The 17,262-nt window shown below is 39.8% G+C and overlaps 2 protein-coding genes across 2 annotated transcripts; both read right to left on the bottom strand.

Moving 5' to 3' along the window:
* Positions 1–4,581: 4,581 nt before the first annotated feature.
* On the bottom strand, positions 4,582–5,683 carry LOC119903889 (trace amine-associated receptor 13c-like). Its single transcript, XM_038720172.1, has 2 exons — positions 5,511–5,683; positions 4,582–5,395 (listed from the first exon to the last, which is right to left on the bottom strand). The coding sequence occupies exons 1-2, from the start codon at positions 5,681–5,683 to the stop codon at positions 4,582–4,584; spliced, it is 987 nt and encodes a 328-aa protein (XP_038576100.1).
* Positions 5,684–11,969: 6,286 nt separating this feature from the next.
* On the bottom strand, positions 11,970–16,897 carry LOC119904541. The gene is made up of 5 exons (XM_038721313.1): positions 16,607–16,897; positions 16,348–16,468; positions 15,546–15,751; positions 15,103–15,251; positions 11,970–14,648 (listed from the first exon to the last, which is right to left on the bottom strand). Exons 1-5 carry the CDS (start codon positions 16,674–16,676, stop codon positions 14,574–14,576), a joined length of 621 nt encoding a protein of 206 aa, XP_038577241.1. The 5' UTR covers positions 16,677–16,897; the 3' UTR covers positions 11,970–14,573.
* Between the last annotated feature and the right edge of the window lie 365 nt (positions 16,898–17,262).

Raw genomic sequence — 17,262 nt, forward strand, 5'->3', positions numbered from 1 at the left:
AGAGATATAGATAGAGATATAGATAGAGATATATATATATATAGATATAGATAGAGATATATCTATATATATATAGATAGATATAGATATATATAGATATAGATATATATATATATATATAGATATATATATATATAGATATATATATAGATAGAGTCCGTGCATTCTCGGTTAGGACAACTTAAAGCTTTCGGCCAGTCGCTTTCTCCCGGGGGTCTGTCTCTGGAAGGCTTATGGAAGAAACTTGCAGTGGGGGGGCCTTCCCAACCCTGTCTCGGGTCAGGTTTAAGTCGTCCTTTGTTGCTGCTGGCGGGGAACATGCCGTCGTCCGACCCCCGTGGGCTTAGCTCGACTTATAAAGCGTAAAAACTAGTGTAACTTAACGGACTGATCTTTTAATAAAAACGAAAAGTACGAAAATAAAAACAAGTTGCTGTTAAACGAAGGAAAAATCGATGTTGCGGCACTTCGCGTGTGTAGCTTCAAGCGAAACAAAGACTTTGTTGCGCTGGTCGAATTCTTAGGTTCCCCAGAGGGCAGTCCTTCTAAACTTTTAATGTCGATAAAAGAAAAAAGAAAATCTATTTGCACGTATTATAATCAAATATTTTCCACAATCAAACCTCACTGGTCACAGTTGTACTGTTCTAAGTTTAAGCATTTGGTAACAGGAAAACACTTGTCAAATTATTGGTCATGATAAATAATTGACATTTATACATTAATGGCATTTCCGACGATGGTATGTAATACTTATTTCGTCCACTTGGGGGAGCTCAGGTTACATGAGGAAAGCTTAGATTAATCCAAAAACAATTTCACCCTGGGAAATATATTTATTTAGCCTTAAATTCAAGCTGGCAATTAATAGCGTGTAGTATGACATTTATCATCGTTTCTAAAGGAATTGTGTGAGAAAGTATTGTGAACAAGCATTGGTTACACATAAAATGAAAGTGTCCTTTAATCTTGCTAAAAATTAAAACACTGCAAAAGTAACTTATTTAGATTCTTTTCAGCAATAATATCAACAACAGATAGCAACAACATGGTAACATAACTACTTAAATAGAGGCAGCGCCACTACTAATTTAGCAAGGATTATTATTTGAAGAGAACAGTTTATAATGAAACATTGTTTTAGGAGTATCTCTTTGATGACGTAATGAAACACAGAGCAAGTTTAGTTGCCACGTTTACGTATGTGTGTGTGGGGGGGGGGGGGGGGGGGGGGAGTTCCTATAGGCTGTTTGTAATCTCTGGTTAGTTTCTTTGTCATTTTAACAAGACTGCATGAATGTTGCACAGATGTGCCTTAGGCTGGCCACTCGAAAATGTGCACTTCTATCACACCGCACAATGCCTGGCCCAGACAGGGTGTCACCATCCTGCCTGAAAAGCTGCACAGACCAGCTGGCCCCCATCTTCAGACAGATCTTCACCACATCACTGGTGCTATGTTAGGTTCCTTTCTGCTTCAAACGTTTCACAATCATCCCAGTCCACAAAAAATCCCTCCATCTCTGGATTAAATGACTTCAGACCTGTCGCCCTGACATCTGTAGTCATGAAGTCCTTTGAAAGACTGGTGTTGGCCAACCTGAAGAACATTACTGCTCCATTACCCCTTGCTGGACCTCCTGCAGTTTACCTACAGGGCTAACAGGTCAATGGATGATGCAGTCAACTTGGGACTGCATTACATCCTCGAGTCTCAACACCTCGACTCTCCAGGGACATTTGCAAGGATCCTGTTCGTGGACTTCAGCTCGCCGTTCAACACCATCATCCTGAACATCCTCAGCAACAAACTCACCCAGCTCACTGTGCCAGCCTCCACCTGTCAGTGATATGGATAAACTTCCTGACTGATAGTAGTCAGCAGGTGAGGCTGGGGAACATCACATCCAGCACCCAGACTATTAGCACTTGCGGCCTCTAGGTGTGTGTGCTCTCTGACTGCACCTCAAGAAACCCATCTGTCAAACTCATGAAGTTTGTTGACGACACAAGTCGGCCTACATATGGGAGGTTGATCAGCTGGCTCTCTGGTGTGGCCAGAGTAACCTGGAGCTTAACACACTCAAAATTGTGGAGATGATTGTGGACATAAGGAGGTGCCCCCACACTCTGCCCCCATCACCATTCTAAACAGCCCTTTGTCTGCTGTGGAATCCTTCAGGTTTCTGGGATCCAATATATCCCAGGACCTAAAGTGGGAGCCTAACACGGACACCATCATCAAAATGGCCCAGCAGAGGATGAACTTCCTGTACCAGCTCAGGAAGCTCAACCTGCCTAAGGACCTGCTGATCCACTTCTACCCAGCCATCATCCAGTCTGTTCTCTGCTCATCCATCACTGTCTGGTTTGGATCTGCCACCAAAAAGGACAGGGACAGACTACAACGTACAGGACTGGAAAAAAGATAATCGTTCCCACCTTCCATCCATTCAGGACTTATACATTTCCAGAGTCAGGAAACGGGCAGGAAACATCACTGCAGATCCATCTCACCCTCCATTCTCCCCTCTGGTAGGCACAACAGAGCACTGTACGCCAAAACCAACAGACTTAGGAACAGTTTCTTCCCACAAGCAATCACTCTGATGAACAGCTGACTTCTGACTCACAGTGTCAGGAACAATTCCTGTGCATTAACCCAGTAATTCTGCCTCTAATCAGCCACCTGTTTACTGACTACCACTTTTTATTTATTAATCATTCTCGCGTTCTCTATTTCAGAGCAGTTCATACTGTTCATATTGTCATATTGTATAATGTATATACTGGATACCAAATCCACCTACCCCAAGTACATATTACTTATTTATTCCAGCATTCTTTGTGTACATGTATGCATGTATGTGTACCTGTATCACATCCACCTCCGACACATAATGATAATAATAATGGTAATAATAATTTACTCCATCATCCTTCGCCCTCTGCTCATTGCGCTATTGTCTCAATCTGTCTGTATTGTTTTTGTTTAAAGTGTGTCTATATGTGTCTCTATACTGTAGGCTGTGTTTGATTTTTTTTACTGTATTATTGTATAAGTAAGCGCATTGTGAGTAATATACAATCCAGAGTCAAATTCCTCGTATGTGTACACATAACTGGTAAATAAAAGTTGAATGTGATTCTGATTCTTATCCCCTTCGAATAGCCTTTTGTATCTCTTTTGAACTCATAGATCTTAATAGTAATTTAATGTATTACTTTTAATCAGGAGAGACTTGACTGAATTAATAAAAATAATTTATTGACATGTGATACATTTGGGTGAGAATGTGGAAAGTCATTTGGCGATTAGACCTCATTGTATTGACAAGGTATTCTGAAGAGGGTGGCGCTGCCAAGGCATAGAAATCCCCCTGATGGAGTCTAGACAGGGGTGGAGAAGATGCTGTAGATCTCGATGAGAAGAGGGAAAGGCTTTTGCTGAGCTGAATTGGGCCTGGATGTGGTGAGCAGGAGGTGAATGGGGTGTAGGAGGGCCACAGCGAATCGTATCAAATGACAGCTGTCAACACAGGAGAGAACAGGGCCGAGAAAACGTAGCAAAAAATGTATTTCAACAGAAGTGGTGGTGCCTTGAATACACCATCGTGTATGCAAGCGTGCGTAGAGGCAGGGATAGAAAGAGTGAATGAGAAAGATGGAGAAAGAGTTGTGAATAAAGGACGCATGAGGACAGTCTTTCTGGTTGAACTTAGCTAACTAGCTTTAGCTTTATTAAGAGAAATATTAGGAGCTGTGTGCTACACATAACCTGCTCAAGTATTTTTTGGTGGACGATTTTTGTTGATGCAACCCTGGCCTCTGAAATGGCACTGAGGAATTAGACAGTACTGCCAAATCAGCATGGCGAAAAAGTCTAGTCCTTGCGGGTCCATGATTATATATTTTGTAAAGAATAATAAAAAAAAAACCATTGTGGTTTCAATGCAGAGGTTAAAAAATCCAACATCTGTGATGTGATGGCCAGCTGATCTGAAGGCTGCATTTTTTATGGCTAAAGGTTGCACTTAATGGCATTCTCAACGGACCATGACCAGGAATGGAAAAGCAAGATGACGTTAAAGTAAAAGTAAAAAACATAGTAATTCATGGAGCACACAGGTTACGTGTCAGTGTAACTGTCTGCTGACTTAAGTCATGTAGAAAATGAAAGAATTTCCTACACTGTTCTTCTGAAGTGGATATAAACGCCTTCACAATAAAGTTGGGACCTCAAAGTTTCTTTTCAAATGACCTGTGCTTGAATAGACAACCAGCACAAAACAAAAAGTGTCTCGGTCCTGATACTTAGCTGCACTGGTGCTTTGTCCTAAATAAATGAAAATGAACAAATCCTAAGTAGCCTCAGTGTTGCAGTGAGAATGAAACAGTCAGATAATATTATATTCGAACATACGCAAGTGATCCCCATTATTCCATTACTCCTCATCATGACAGAACATTTTTCTGTAAAGACACACATGATCTGCATTAATCCATGACTTGTCACCATGACCACGTACATTTTTCTGTTGATGCTGAGGGTCTAATTTCAGACATTCGTGCAGAAACTGTCTACAATATGCTGGCCTCACAGGAGTCAGGCTGCAGTATCTTGAGTGTAATAATGAGCTTAATAGATTTTCTAAACCAGGGATAAAAAAGGGCATAGATCACAGGGTTTAGACAGGAGTTAGAATAAAACAAACATAGCACAAATGCAGCAGATGAAGCACTGAGCAAGTTATCTTGACCTGTAACAGCAACACAATAATATGGGCAGAGACACAGTAGAAACAAAAGTACAACAACACCAAGAGTCCTGGCTGCTTTCATTTCAGATTTTTTTGTAGTTACTTTAACTGGCTGCTGGTGTGTGACAGCTGCGATATGAGAACGCATTGCACGAGCCTGAGACACAGCCACCACAAATACTCTCATATACAGAACTATGATGACAGTAATGGGAACAATGAAGGAAAAAATAAGATCTGCAAGTCCAGCAAAGTAGTTAATGACAAATATACACTCTCCAAAACAGGAGGTGTATCTGTGTGGTTTCCAGATGTCCTTCAGAATCAGACTTTGAAAGATCACAGAACACATCCAACACAGAGAAACACAGACTTGAACTCTTTTTTGAGTGACTTTGGTGGAGTAATGCAGAGGATGACAAATAGCCACGTAGCGTTCAATAGAAATGAGCACCATGTTTCCTACTGAGGTAGAGGTAATAATGTATGCTATATACTGATACAGAGCACACATGAGGTCACCGAGGTACCAACAGCCGTCTATGAGCATAATTTGAAAGAACATGAGGAAGGCCACAAAGAAATCTGAGACAGCCAGAGAGAGGCAGAGGAGGTTGGTGGGCGTGTGGAGCTGCCTGTGGAGGAAGACAAGCAATAAATGTATCATTATTTATAGTATCGATCATAATTCACACAAAAGCAGACAGAGCAAAGACTGATATACAATATTTGGAAAAATGACTCTAGTACTTGAAGTGGGAGATAGAGATGATGACCAGCAGGTTAAGAGCTACAGTGAGTAGAACGATGGAGGACAGCAGAATGTAAATCAACATGCCCTCAAAGTGAGGAAGCTTCAGCTTTGTGCAGGAGGTGTTGAGAAGCTGTGGAAAGCAGAGTTCACTTCCCTCCAGGGTTTGCATCACTGGAGACAGGAAAAGCTGCTGAGCTCTATCAGCTTTTTGACCAAAGCTTTCTGTCTTACAACTGATTTATCTCTATCCTCCCCACCCACCCCTCCTTCCTCCTCACCCCTACTGCTGTTTTTCTCTCCATAGAGACTGAAGCACTATGACTTCTGCTTTCCTTCCAATTCTCTCTGCAATTCAGAATTGTTGGTTATATTATCAACCTAATCCTTGTTTAAAAAAAAAAATGTTTTACTATCAGAATGAGCTTTTTTGGCCAAGTATGTGTACACATACAAGAAGTTTGTCTAGCTGTTTACATGGAACGTTATCACAGTGTATATGGACGTTCAGAGTAAGAGCTAGGGCCACGATGATATAATGAGCAGTGCTGACAGTTGGGTTAGTGCCTAGTATCAGCAATTCAGGGAGTTTTGGTGTTTAACATAAGGAATGCACAGCGTAAGGATTATTAATCGTTCTGTATCCTGCATTTGGAGTGATGCATTTAAAACTGTTTTTTTTTTTATTTGTGCATGCATTTAAGATTATGTAAGAGAAGGGATGTTTATTTATTTTGTTTGAGAAGTGTGGCCAACTATATTTGGGCTTTATGCGTTAAACATTTAAAGGGGCATTATGTAATTTTCAGCGGCCGCTAGCGGTGCAGTTCTAAGATTGCAACCAGGTGTGTGCTCGTACGCGTGCTCACTTGAACTCATGAGTGAGCATAATCCAAAATACAAGCACTTTCATACAGAAATACCACAATAAACGCAGGAACACCGGCATGCAGGCTGTGGATTTTCACCAGACATGTTCAGGCTCTGTTACTTCAATGTTCCTGTCTCAGAGGCAGATCAGCAACGGCGCCGTACCTTTCAGTCAGCGGAGCGAGCCGCATATCTCCCGAAAAAAGGCAGTGTGACAGCGGCTATATACAGACAGGGAGAACACACAGAGCTGGAAACTCCAGTACAGTTACAGTAATAGTTTCATCAGCTGCAGGTTGAACTAATCCATGCTCGTTACATGATCACGTTACATTTACTGCATTTAGCCGATGTGCTACAGCATAAGCTTGCCTGCTGCTTTTCAGTAACTATTTTTATCTGTGAATATGTCACCGGAGGCTCAGCAATATCAGCACAGCTACATGTACTGGATTATAATGAAACGGTTAGTGAGCTGGAATGGATATTATAATGAGATTGTGTCACACTTTAACAGTTAGACCGCAGTAAGTAACTTTACTGTAACTAGTGTTAGTGGGCCCCTTCCTTCCTCTGGGTTGTTGTGACCGTTGTGTTGCAGTGTTTTATGTTACGTGGGTCACATTAGTTACAGAGAGGTGCAGAAGCTGTGTATCTGAGTATTGGTAAAACCAGAATAAACATAAACTGAACGTTACAAAGAAAACAGCAGCAGGTCCGAGCTACTGTAGTGTTAGCTGGCTGCATCACTATAGGCTAATGTTAGTAAACAAATTGCTCCACATTTGCTTTTTGCTGTAACATTAGCAACTGCTCGGCGTTAGCCGGCGAGCTAACGTGACTTTCTCTGTGTTTCTCCAGATTCTCTAATGTTCACTGTGTTTTTACTCAACATCTTCTGAACCTGTTTGGTCTGATGGGCTTCAGCACATAAACCTTTGTTGTTTTGTTGTGAGCTGGTTGTTTTATGGCGTTAGTAAACTGCATGTCGTTCGTTGCCATTTAGTTGTTGTAGTCACAGAGAGGCTCGGGAGTGCGCGCAGAGCTGAATCCGAAAAGCGGAATAGTGGCTGAAGCAAGCAACGGAGAAAACAGGCGTGTGCTTCATTTCTAAGTGAGTTTTGAGCCCACTGACAAACGTACATATAATCCCTTTAAAGGATTCTACTAACATGAGTTATAGAGACCTGCATGATATGCTTTATTACCTTATTTGGAGAATTGTTTGTGAACTGAGGCAAAGGGGTGTTGCACCTACTGGACAGCAGGACCATCTACCCATAAAAGGAAAAGGTAATGTAAAAATCAATGTGATGATCAAGTCCTAATAGCCAATGACTGAGAAAAGAGTGGGGTCCTCCCTGTCTATTTTTTTTTTTTATGTAAGTTGCTGACCCTAGAGCTCTGCACAAACTTTTTTGGGCTTGTTGAAAAAAAAATAAGTTTCTCTTTGGGTGGACACCTTAAGAAAACTAGAAAGAGTTTCTCTTTTCTTTTTTGTCTTTGTTTTCTTCCCCCTCTTCTTGACTTGGTAAGTTAATATTTACTTACTTTAACATCCACACCGCCTTCATTAACACATTACAGATAACCAGCAAATTGGCCCTTTGAGGAGCTCATTCCAGGTTATGTGTTCAGTGCTCTGCTTCTCTATGGAATCTAAAGCGAGGGGGGGAGAGGGGTTGACTAGGGAACTTTTGAATCTGGAGTTAGAAATTCAATACAGTCAGGCCAGTACCTAGTGTTGAAACTAGCTTGATATCAGAGGTCAGACATCAAGTGGTATCTGAATTCATAATGTGCTAAGGGCACCTGGAGATGGTGACCTGAGAGAGGGGGGTTCCTTGCGTTGGGCCACTTGTTGCTACACGACTGTGTTAAAATGCCCAACTTTACAGCAGAATTAGACATTGTATACATGTTTACAGCCTGGTTCAAAAAGTGGTTTTATTGTATGAAGCTAATTTTGTTTAAATTATATTGAACCTCAAAGTTCTGCATCTTTAGGTGCGTAGCTGCTTTGAGAGACAGGTGTTGGAATGACTTACTGAAGAGAACATACATCCTGTCGAATTAGGGATGGAGAACACAGCAAAAAATATGGCCTGAGAAAGCGACGCAACGACCGAGTTTGCGGAGCAGAGGTTTTGCAAGAGAAGGCGATATTTCAACGGGGGGGGGGATGACCAGATCCAGGATAGCAGACTGCGCTTTAAAACAGATGTATATTTTTACATCCTCTGTTTTTGTGAGGCAGTTTGCCCAATTTTTTTGAAGTCTGAAAATCGACTTTCAAACTGTTCGCAATACTTTGCCCAAAGCGGTTTGAGCACCCAGTAGCTGAGGAGAAAATGCTTGAGCTGACACTTTTCTACTCAGAAGACATACCCAAACCAGAGGACGCAGTGGACAAGTTTTGCTCTTTTCATGCAATGTGTTCCGAGTTAGACATGGATCTTACCACCAATACAGTGTTAGAAGGGGTTATGCCTGAGATAAGCTAGTGCTGAGTGTCTGTTTATGTTGAGTGCCATTAATTGAGAGAGTGTAGCCTTCTTGACCTGTTCAGCATGCTGTCGATCAGCTGTCGCTATTCACCTGTCAGCAAGGCGCTGTCCTTGGTGCTAAACCATTTTTACTTGACATGCAAGTTGGCTTTGTTCTTCAATACAAGGTTGTCTCAAAGTGTGGTTTTTTCTATGTTTTATTAGACAAATGCTTACTTGGCTCAGTAAGTGAAACATTTTAACATGTAGAATAATTAGTTATTTTATGGGGTTTTTTTTAAAAAACGTTTTAATTTTCAACAGCCCCCCTAAAAAACTCTGCCCCCACTGTGTTTTGAGTCTAGCTCCGCCACCGTGTATAGCCCAATATAAGTCTACAGATGTTTTTTTATCTGAATCAGTCCTAGCATGCAAAACACATAAATTCATGTCAGTGGTAATAGTAAAAGCCTATATTTGTGAAACTCAATGTTTCTTGTAAATAATCACAATTATAGTCAAAGAAATGTTTTTTATAGCATAGTCAGGCATGATATTTATGTGATTATAGACAATATTGTAGTATTGTTCTGCTCTGTGTCCTAGATTTTAACTAATCCAGCCATTTTACCAGTTTAAATATCTTTAAAGAGGACGGCAATCAGTTTTTAGCAGACGATCACTTTTTGGCATCAGACTTGTCGACGGTAACATTATACTGGCTGCCCCATACTAGGACTTCACATGTCCAAAAACCTCGGAGCAAATTTTTAACCCGTGTGTCTGCAACCCACCTGTCTCTCCAAGCAGCTACGCCCCTAAAGATGCAGAACTTTGAGGTTCAAGAGATTAAGGTTGTGTGCGCAGCAGTGGACATAAAATGCCTTGTCTGAGAAATTTTGCTTAACCCTGGCTTGCAGCCCAGACATCGTTCTGGCTCCAACATATGCCTGTTCCCTTATATCACTTACATTGAGACCAAAGTCATTTGTCAGCGAATTACGCAGAAGATCATAAAAGGACGCTGCACTGCCATAAGGTAACTCCTCAAATTTAATAAAACGCTCAATGCTGCTGCCTGTTTTGGTGACATATCTCAGTGAAAGAGAAAACTTTGCACAATAATCGATGATGTAAAATCAGCAAAGTGTGTCTTTGTAAAGAGCTGCAATGAGCTTGTTTTGGGACTGGTGACTGACATAACTCACTCGGCTGACCGGGTTACTCAGGCTCGAGGATGGAGTCCTAATGATCCAGCAGCTTCCGGGGCTGTTTTCATTTTGACTGTTGTGTTGAGTCGTGGATGATGAGAAATAAGATGTTAGAGGAGCACATGTTGCAACCACCCTTCTCTTACTCTCTCATTCCTTTCGTTTTAAAGCGCCCAATTGCTGGTAATTGTTATTCTTTTGCTGGCTTATCATTGACAGCAGGAGTGAAGTGACTGGTACGTTTGAGAACAGCTCAACTTTTCATTTGTTGGATGAACTATCTAATGGCAGAGTGATTAGTGCTTTTGCGCGCCTTCTATAATGCGTTCAAAAGCCCAATCGGGGCCATGGGTCGGCCGCAGCCACGCTATCTCCGCTTATGGCTATACAATAATTTTATGGCAGACGATCACTTTTGGCAAGACACCGGCAAGCAATACAAAGTAGCATATAGCCTTCTTAGCCTCTTTGGATAGGTGGTTTCAGCAACTAGGTACCTCAGCTTCACCCACGACCCACCTCTTTGCCCATTTATAATGATCCAGTAGTGACCCGCGCTGCCAAGATGGCAATTTTGATATCCAAACATTTCCAGGTTTGACCACTACATAGAACATGCATGCAACAATACAATGATTCAAGGCTGCAGCCACTAACAGCTACTCCCATCAGGCTTGGCTTTTTGCATGAGACACGTGACCGGTCTTGATTCGACTTTGGTGACTTTTGGTTTAAAAAAAGAAAACAGTTTGTTTCATGGCAGAGAGCACAGACCAGGAGTTTTTCAGTTTGAGACGGAGGTAGAAGACGTCATTAGTAAGTGTGATGCTTACAAATTGGCATCTTACAATATCTTCTCTCCATCTCTCACTTTCATACATGCGCACACACTTTCTACCTGATGGACACAAGCCCATGAGACTGGATTCGTGCCAAGCACTAAACAAAACAAACTTTCACATACTGCTAATGCCCCCTCATGAATCGCTCTCATCAAGGATTCACACCTTCTTGTCTCAATGTCAGATGATTGGAAACTCTAACCTCAGAGGGATCCTTCCAATCAGAGGTGTTAAGAAAAATACCCATCTTCCAAGGTAAACATATGATGTAAAATCCACACAAGAGCACATGATGCAAACTCTTTTACGAGGCAAAAAATGTACCATAGCCACGGATGATGCAATCTCGCCTGATGAGACCAACAGCTGAACACAGTCATCAGTACATTCAATGTTTTTTTAATGTAGTTAAGTCTAAACTCTCCATAATAGACAGTGATGGTCAAATTTCATGGCACTGTTTATTCTTAAATACCTTTTTAAAGTAAGTCAATGCTCTGATTGATGGCTTAACGGTGCGTAGTATAGTTGTAAAGTAGGAGGTTCAAAAAGGTACATTTACTATCGTCATCGGTCAGAATGCGTAGAAGGAAGCCAGGAAACTTGGTATATCCTCTGAATAAACATTTTATTTCTTCCAATTTAGATGATGCATTTGTCAACATAATCAGGAAAGAACACACATGAGTTGTTCAATCAGAACTGCCGCAACTTCCATGTGGAAGTGGAAAGAGTGAGTGAAAGGGAGTGCAGTCCTTAAATAGTGTGAACAGGTGAACTCAATCAAGTCAATTAGGAGGAATGAAAGGTGAGGATCTTTACTACAATAGTAATGTATGTTTTATATTGGAAAATCCTTCAATGAGCCTTACTAAAAATATTCCATACCTCTCCCCTGCAGTCCCTCAGAACAGGCCTTGTCCAATACCTATCACATTTCTCTACTCTCTCCTTAGCAGCTCATTGCCTCTGAAATCTTAAGAGTTAAATACAACCAAAATTGTCTCAAATTTGGGTTCAATAGTAAATAATAAGAAAACCAAACAAACTGACTGAATGATCATTTATTGAATGTGCAAAGTAATGAGAGACAAATAGATGCAGCAAAAAAAACATAAAAAGAAGCTCATTGACTATGGTGTGGCGTTACAAATATTACCAGTGCTTGTATTAAACAATCATTATTATTACTGATTATTTAAAGTCCATCTTTATGTAATATGCTCACATTCCCTATGTACAGTAAAAGAGTTAGTGATTAGTTCGTACGTCCATACTGCAAAAGATGAGGGACTCAATCCAAACTCCTGTGTAAAAATGCATACCAGAGCCAAATCAAGTTGGTATTGTTCAAACTAATATTCTTTTTAGATCCCTGGCTCCTTCTGTCCACATGTCAAAATGTCCTTGAGCAAGCTTTGTCTGATAAGATAGAAAAGTGGCATATAAATGCATGTTACCATTTCTTTCTTGCTGTGCCCAGTGGAGGGAGACTTATGCATATAAATTTGTTGCCCAGCCACAGTCAGTAAACTTACATGTAACTGCCAGGACAGATGCCTACTTGATTAGGCAAACTCACACTGCTGAAGCCTCATATTAGCTTCACCTCAGATTTAGAATGTATTTTTGCACAGTTTAGCACGAGTGAGAATAACTGACGTCATTTACTACTTAGTCAAACGCTTTGTAAATTGAGGTATGTTGTGATATTTTTGTGAAATGTATCTTTAAATCTTCAAGATTTACATCATTATTAAATAGTATATTAAGTTTTCGGTACCGCATATAATATATTACACCTTTTACTTATCACTCTTAACGGGTCATATAACTAACATTTTGTAAATTTGTTCAATTAGCTACGCAGCAGTTTCATTCATCAATTTCTGGATGTAGATGTTTAGATAAAAACAACTGATCTCCATGTAGGAAGTAGATTGTGTGGGGCAACCCGTTTCAAGTTGGTGATGCATTAAACTCAATTTAGTAAACAATTTAAAGTTACAACCAGGTGGTACAACTGGCTCTAGGTACCAAAATAAAATACAAGATGAAGCGAATCTGATTCAATCCCCTCAAAAGCTGAAGGAGGATATTCAAGGGAAGAACCACTTGGGACCACACCTAGACTCATAGTAGGCAGGCCCATCACCTCTAATTCAGGCCCGTCCCATAAGGGATGAGTAAATGGCATTAATTTGTCAATGAATTGCGGATCAAGTCTTCTCCCATCGGTAAAGCCCTAAAGTACTACTAGAGACTGGACAGAGGCTCAAGGATTAAATCATCTCCTGGGACAACCAGGGGCCAGCAAAAATATATGGTAATAAAGAAAAATATTAATAAAAATAATAACATTGTAATGTGTGAGTGCAAGAACACCAACAAGCAGTTCAAATTACACTGTATAAAATAAAGTACATTAAATACACAATGGAATAAACAAAATTGAGGTAAATAACCATTTACAGTATAGTGCAAATTTAAGGCATGTGGAAAAATACTATTTTGACTATTGTATGTATTGTCCTCAATCCTTAAGGCCAGATGTATTTTCCTTTGCAAAGGTGACTTTGGAAGCCATGGGAGGCAAGTGAGGATAAAGAATTCTGGTGATACATTTTCTAAGTCTGATTTAAAATGTTTTGTGTGATATCCTTTACATTTTACATCCCTCACTGTAATGTTACATAACTAAGCTAACACACAATATATGTACTTTGTGTTTAGAGTGCATGGGGAAATTAAAACTCTTCTGAAAGATTGCTTTTAGACTTACTTAGAGCATGGGATTGTGGTGCACTTCAGCGTCTTGTGGCTGAAATGAGCATTTCAACAATAAACCTTTTTTACCTGCCAGAACCTTTTTTTAAAGATTAAAAAATGTAAGGATTATTCTTTTTTTTTCCCCCACCTGTTTTTAGGTCATGAACACAGGTGAGAAAACAGTTTCAGACATTTTTTCTCACTTGCCTCTCGGGGCTTCCACAGTTCACTCAAGTGATATTCGCTCACTCTATCACTTGGTGTCAGTGAACTGCTATAACTGACAAGCCAACCGTTTGCTCAGTCACAATAGCTCCTGGAGTTTTTATATTTTCTTTCCATTGTTCTGTACACTTTCCCTAGGCATTTTTTATCCAGTGAACACTCCAGTGAAAAAAAATGGAATTGATGATAATTGATTAATATAAAGCTCTCTGAGCTACGGTAAATTACTTGAAAAAAAATCAAGTACCAGTTAGGGATACAAACCAGCTTGAAACCCTCAACCATAATTAATTTTTAGTTTATAAAGCTGTGGAGATATACATGAAATCACTCAGTGCAAGCATTATATAGGATCCTTTAAGTTGGATGTTGGAAGCATTGATTTAAATAGGTTAAAATTAATAACTAATTGTACATATCAAATCCATATAATGGATAATATCATGGTGCCACATTGCATACAGCTATATAAAGAGAGACGAACAGATGTACCGTGGCAGACAGCATGGTCACTTTAGACTTTGTCTCACCCTGCTGCATCCTACCCTGCAGTAGTCCAATTTTTTTCAGCTCAAAAAAAGAGACAAAAGGGCAAAAAAGAGCAAAAGTGTGACACCAGCTGGCGAAGAAAGATGAGTCAGCCAGTCACATTAAATGTCTTAAGGTTGATTCCTTGGCAAAGGAGCTTTCCTCATTTCTACATAGGTGGAGTTCTCGGGCGCTTTGTCAGTGCACTGAAACACAGAAACAGAAAAGTAACAGATTTCTTAGGATTTTTCTTATCTTAGTGAAATGGCAGGCCATGTTGCCACAACAGATGCTTTTCCTCTACCTCTGATATGCGGCCATGGCAATTAAAAAAAAACAACAAAAAAACGTATTACGGGCCTTAAAATACTACTAGTTGTAGCTGCTAAAGCCTTTTCAGTTAAAAAAAAACACTTAATTGACCCTTTCTTTCAAAAACATTCCTCAAAATTAAAACTCAGATTGATTTATTGAACACATTTCTTTTAAACTTCTATACAACTTACAACAACTAAAACCCCCAAAACCATGTTCCTCTCAGTGTGTCTGAGTAAATGCTAGTGTACTTTAATGTATTATTCAGAATACACTTTAGTTCTGTCACAATGGCCACTTGAAATGCGTGTGCGGATACAGATAGTAAGTCAGACAGATATTTACCCTCAGTCTGATGTAGAAGGATGTGATGATGCAAGTGCACAGAAACATCAGAGCCAGCAGACCAATCAGAATAATCAAGAGCAGACCAGACTGAGGTGGAGGAGGAGGAGGAGGAGGAGGAGTAGGTACACAGATTGTTTCCTTTTGACCTGATTAAACATGTATTAGACATGTCCTGTTTGTATTTTACTGGTTTACACACAAATATGGTTTTGACATTATGAACCTATTTTCTAGCTCGTACGTTTAGCACAAACTCAAATATCATAACCAGGAAGTGAATATTTGAAATAAAATTTCATATTTCATGTACTGTTGAGTAAACAAACTGTTCATTCAGTTGGTGAAGATGAAAGGGTAAATAACTGTCTTTTTACTATGGGTTTCATTTAATTGAGTAACTGTGTATAGAATATAAAAATCACCCAAATAGTTAAACATACCTGGCAGTAGTACTGTTGGCGTTCCTTTCTCTGTGTAATCTAGATTACCTTTTTTCACTGTGAACTCACACTCGTATTCAGTGTTCATGGCCTCCTGCCCAACATTGAGCATGATGAAAAGCCACTTGTATTGGTTCTCTTCATGCATGATAATGTCCTCACACTTTTCCATTCCCTTCTGACAGAGCATTTTAGGTCTGTCTTTTCTGAGAGTAGACAAAGATATATTAGAGTATGTCTGCAGTCTTTAATTAGGTTAGTTGACGAATGAGAGAAATAATTAACCATTTTGGGGAAATACACATTCTTTCGCTTTCTTGCCAAGAGTTAGATGAGAAGACCACACACTGTCACGAGAGTGGTATCAATCTTATCATCTTACTCTAAATGTTAAAATATTTGGTGCCCAATAACATTGTAAAGTTGTACAGGCACAGCGACATGTTTTTTGTTCTTGCACCCGTTTGGTTCATTTACTGTTGGTTTCTAGCTGGTCAGACCACCTCACAAATACAGGCATAAACATCTGTCTACTTGGCTTCTTATTAGGCATTTCATGCTGCAACTAAGGACATTAATAGTTAGCTATTTCTGTAATATGTTTAGGGAAAGAAAGTACAATGAAATAAGACCTTCAGACACTGATACCATAGAGAAAATAGACACAAAGAAGTTCAAATTGAAGATAGTAAGAGTCACCATGCAGGTGGAAAAGCATCAACTCCCTTAATTTGTGTATTTCACAACTCCGCATCCTATCAACACGCAAATATCACTAATTGAATGACATCAGGATACATACACTGGTTTTCTGTTGAGTCGAACATCTTGAACAGAGCTATCTTTTGCGTCGTGTTCACAGCTGATAAAGACTGACCCATCTGGGTTTACAGTCTGATTGCGTGGCTGAATCACCTTAAAACCTGATGAATAAAAAGCTTTCAGTGGATCATTAGGTGAATTATTAGTAGTATTACTATAATACAACAAATAAGTTTGAAATAAAAATAACCCCCACATAAATTCCTATAGACAATAGATTGTGAATTGGAGAGTCCTACCATGGCTTCGGTGGAAGATGAAGATGAAGCTCAGATAAACTGTTAAGATTTTGAAGCTACAAGCTGTCATCTCAGCGTTTCTGCTTCTTCTCACACTGAAAACTGGATAGGACCTAAAAAACTATCACAGTAGAGTTAACTAACATCCCAGCCACAAACCTATAACTTCTTTCTAATGCTGAGCGCTCTATAAAATTGGAAAAACTGATGTTGGACTTGATGTTGATCTAACCAAGTTCTGTGTTTCTATGGTGCCTACACTTCTTTGCTGTCCTGCCTCCACAGTCTCCACTTATAAACTGTCACTGAAACGGTTTCTGTGGGTTGCACATTTTCCTGTAGCTATCACTCGTCATGAAAAAACTTGTCATTTTCTTCTTTCATAGACCAAGGGTAAATCAGACCACTTCCTGCACAGCAGGAAGTATAATATATTTCTTTCTTTCCGCGGAACTTTTTAGAATTTGCAAGTAAGGGGCACAAGTAAGGGAGGAAAAAACAGTGTTTAACACCTATAGTTAGCTCTTCATCATACATTCCTGAAATTGTTCAGACATGTTGGAGGCGAGCTATTCCCAACACCATGAATCCTGACTTTACATGTAAAGTTGAATATGATACCACTACAGGCTCCATTTTAGTGCATCTCTGACCAA

The sequence above is a fragment of the Micropterus salmoides genome, unplaced genomic scaffold (assembly GCF_014851395.1).
Source record: "Micropterus salmoides isolate LMB-PRFRI ecotype aquatic unplaced genomic scaffold, ASM1485139v1 Ms_hic_scaffold_15, whole genome shotgun sequence".
Classification (NCBI taxonomy): Eukaryota; Metazoa; Chordata; class Actinopteri; order Centrarchiformes; family Centrarchidae; genus Micropterus; species Micropterus salmoides.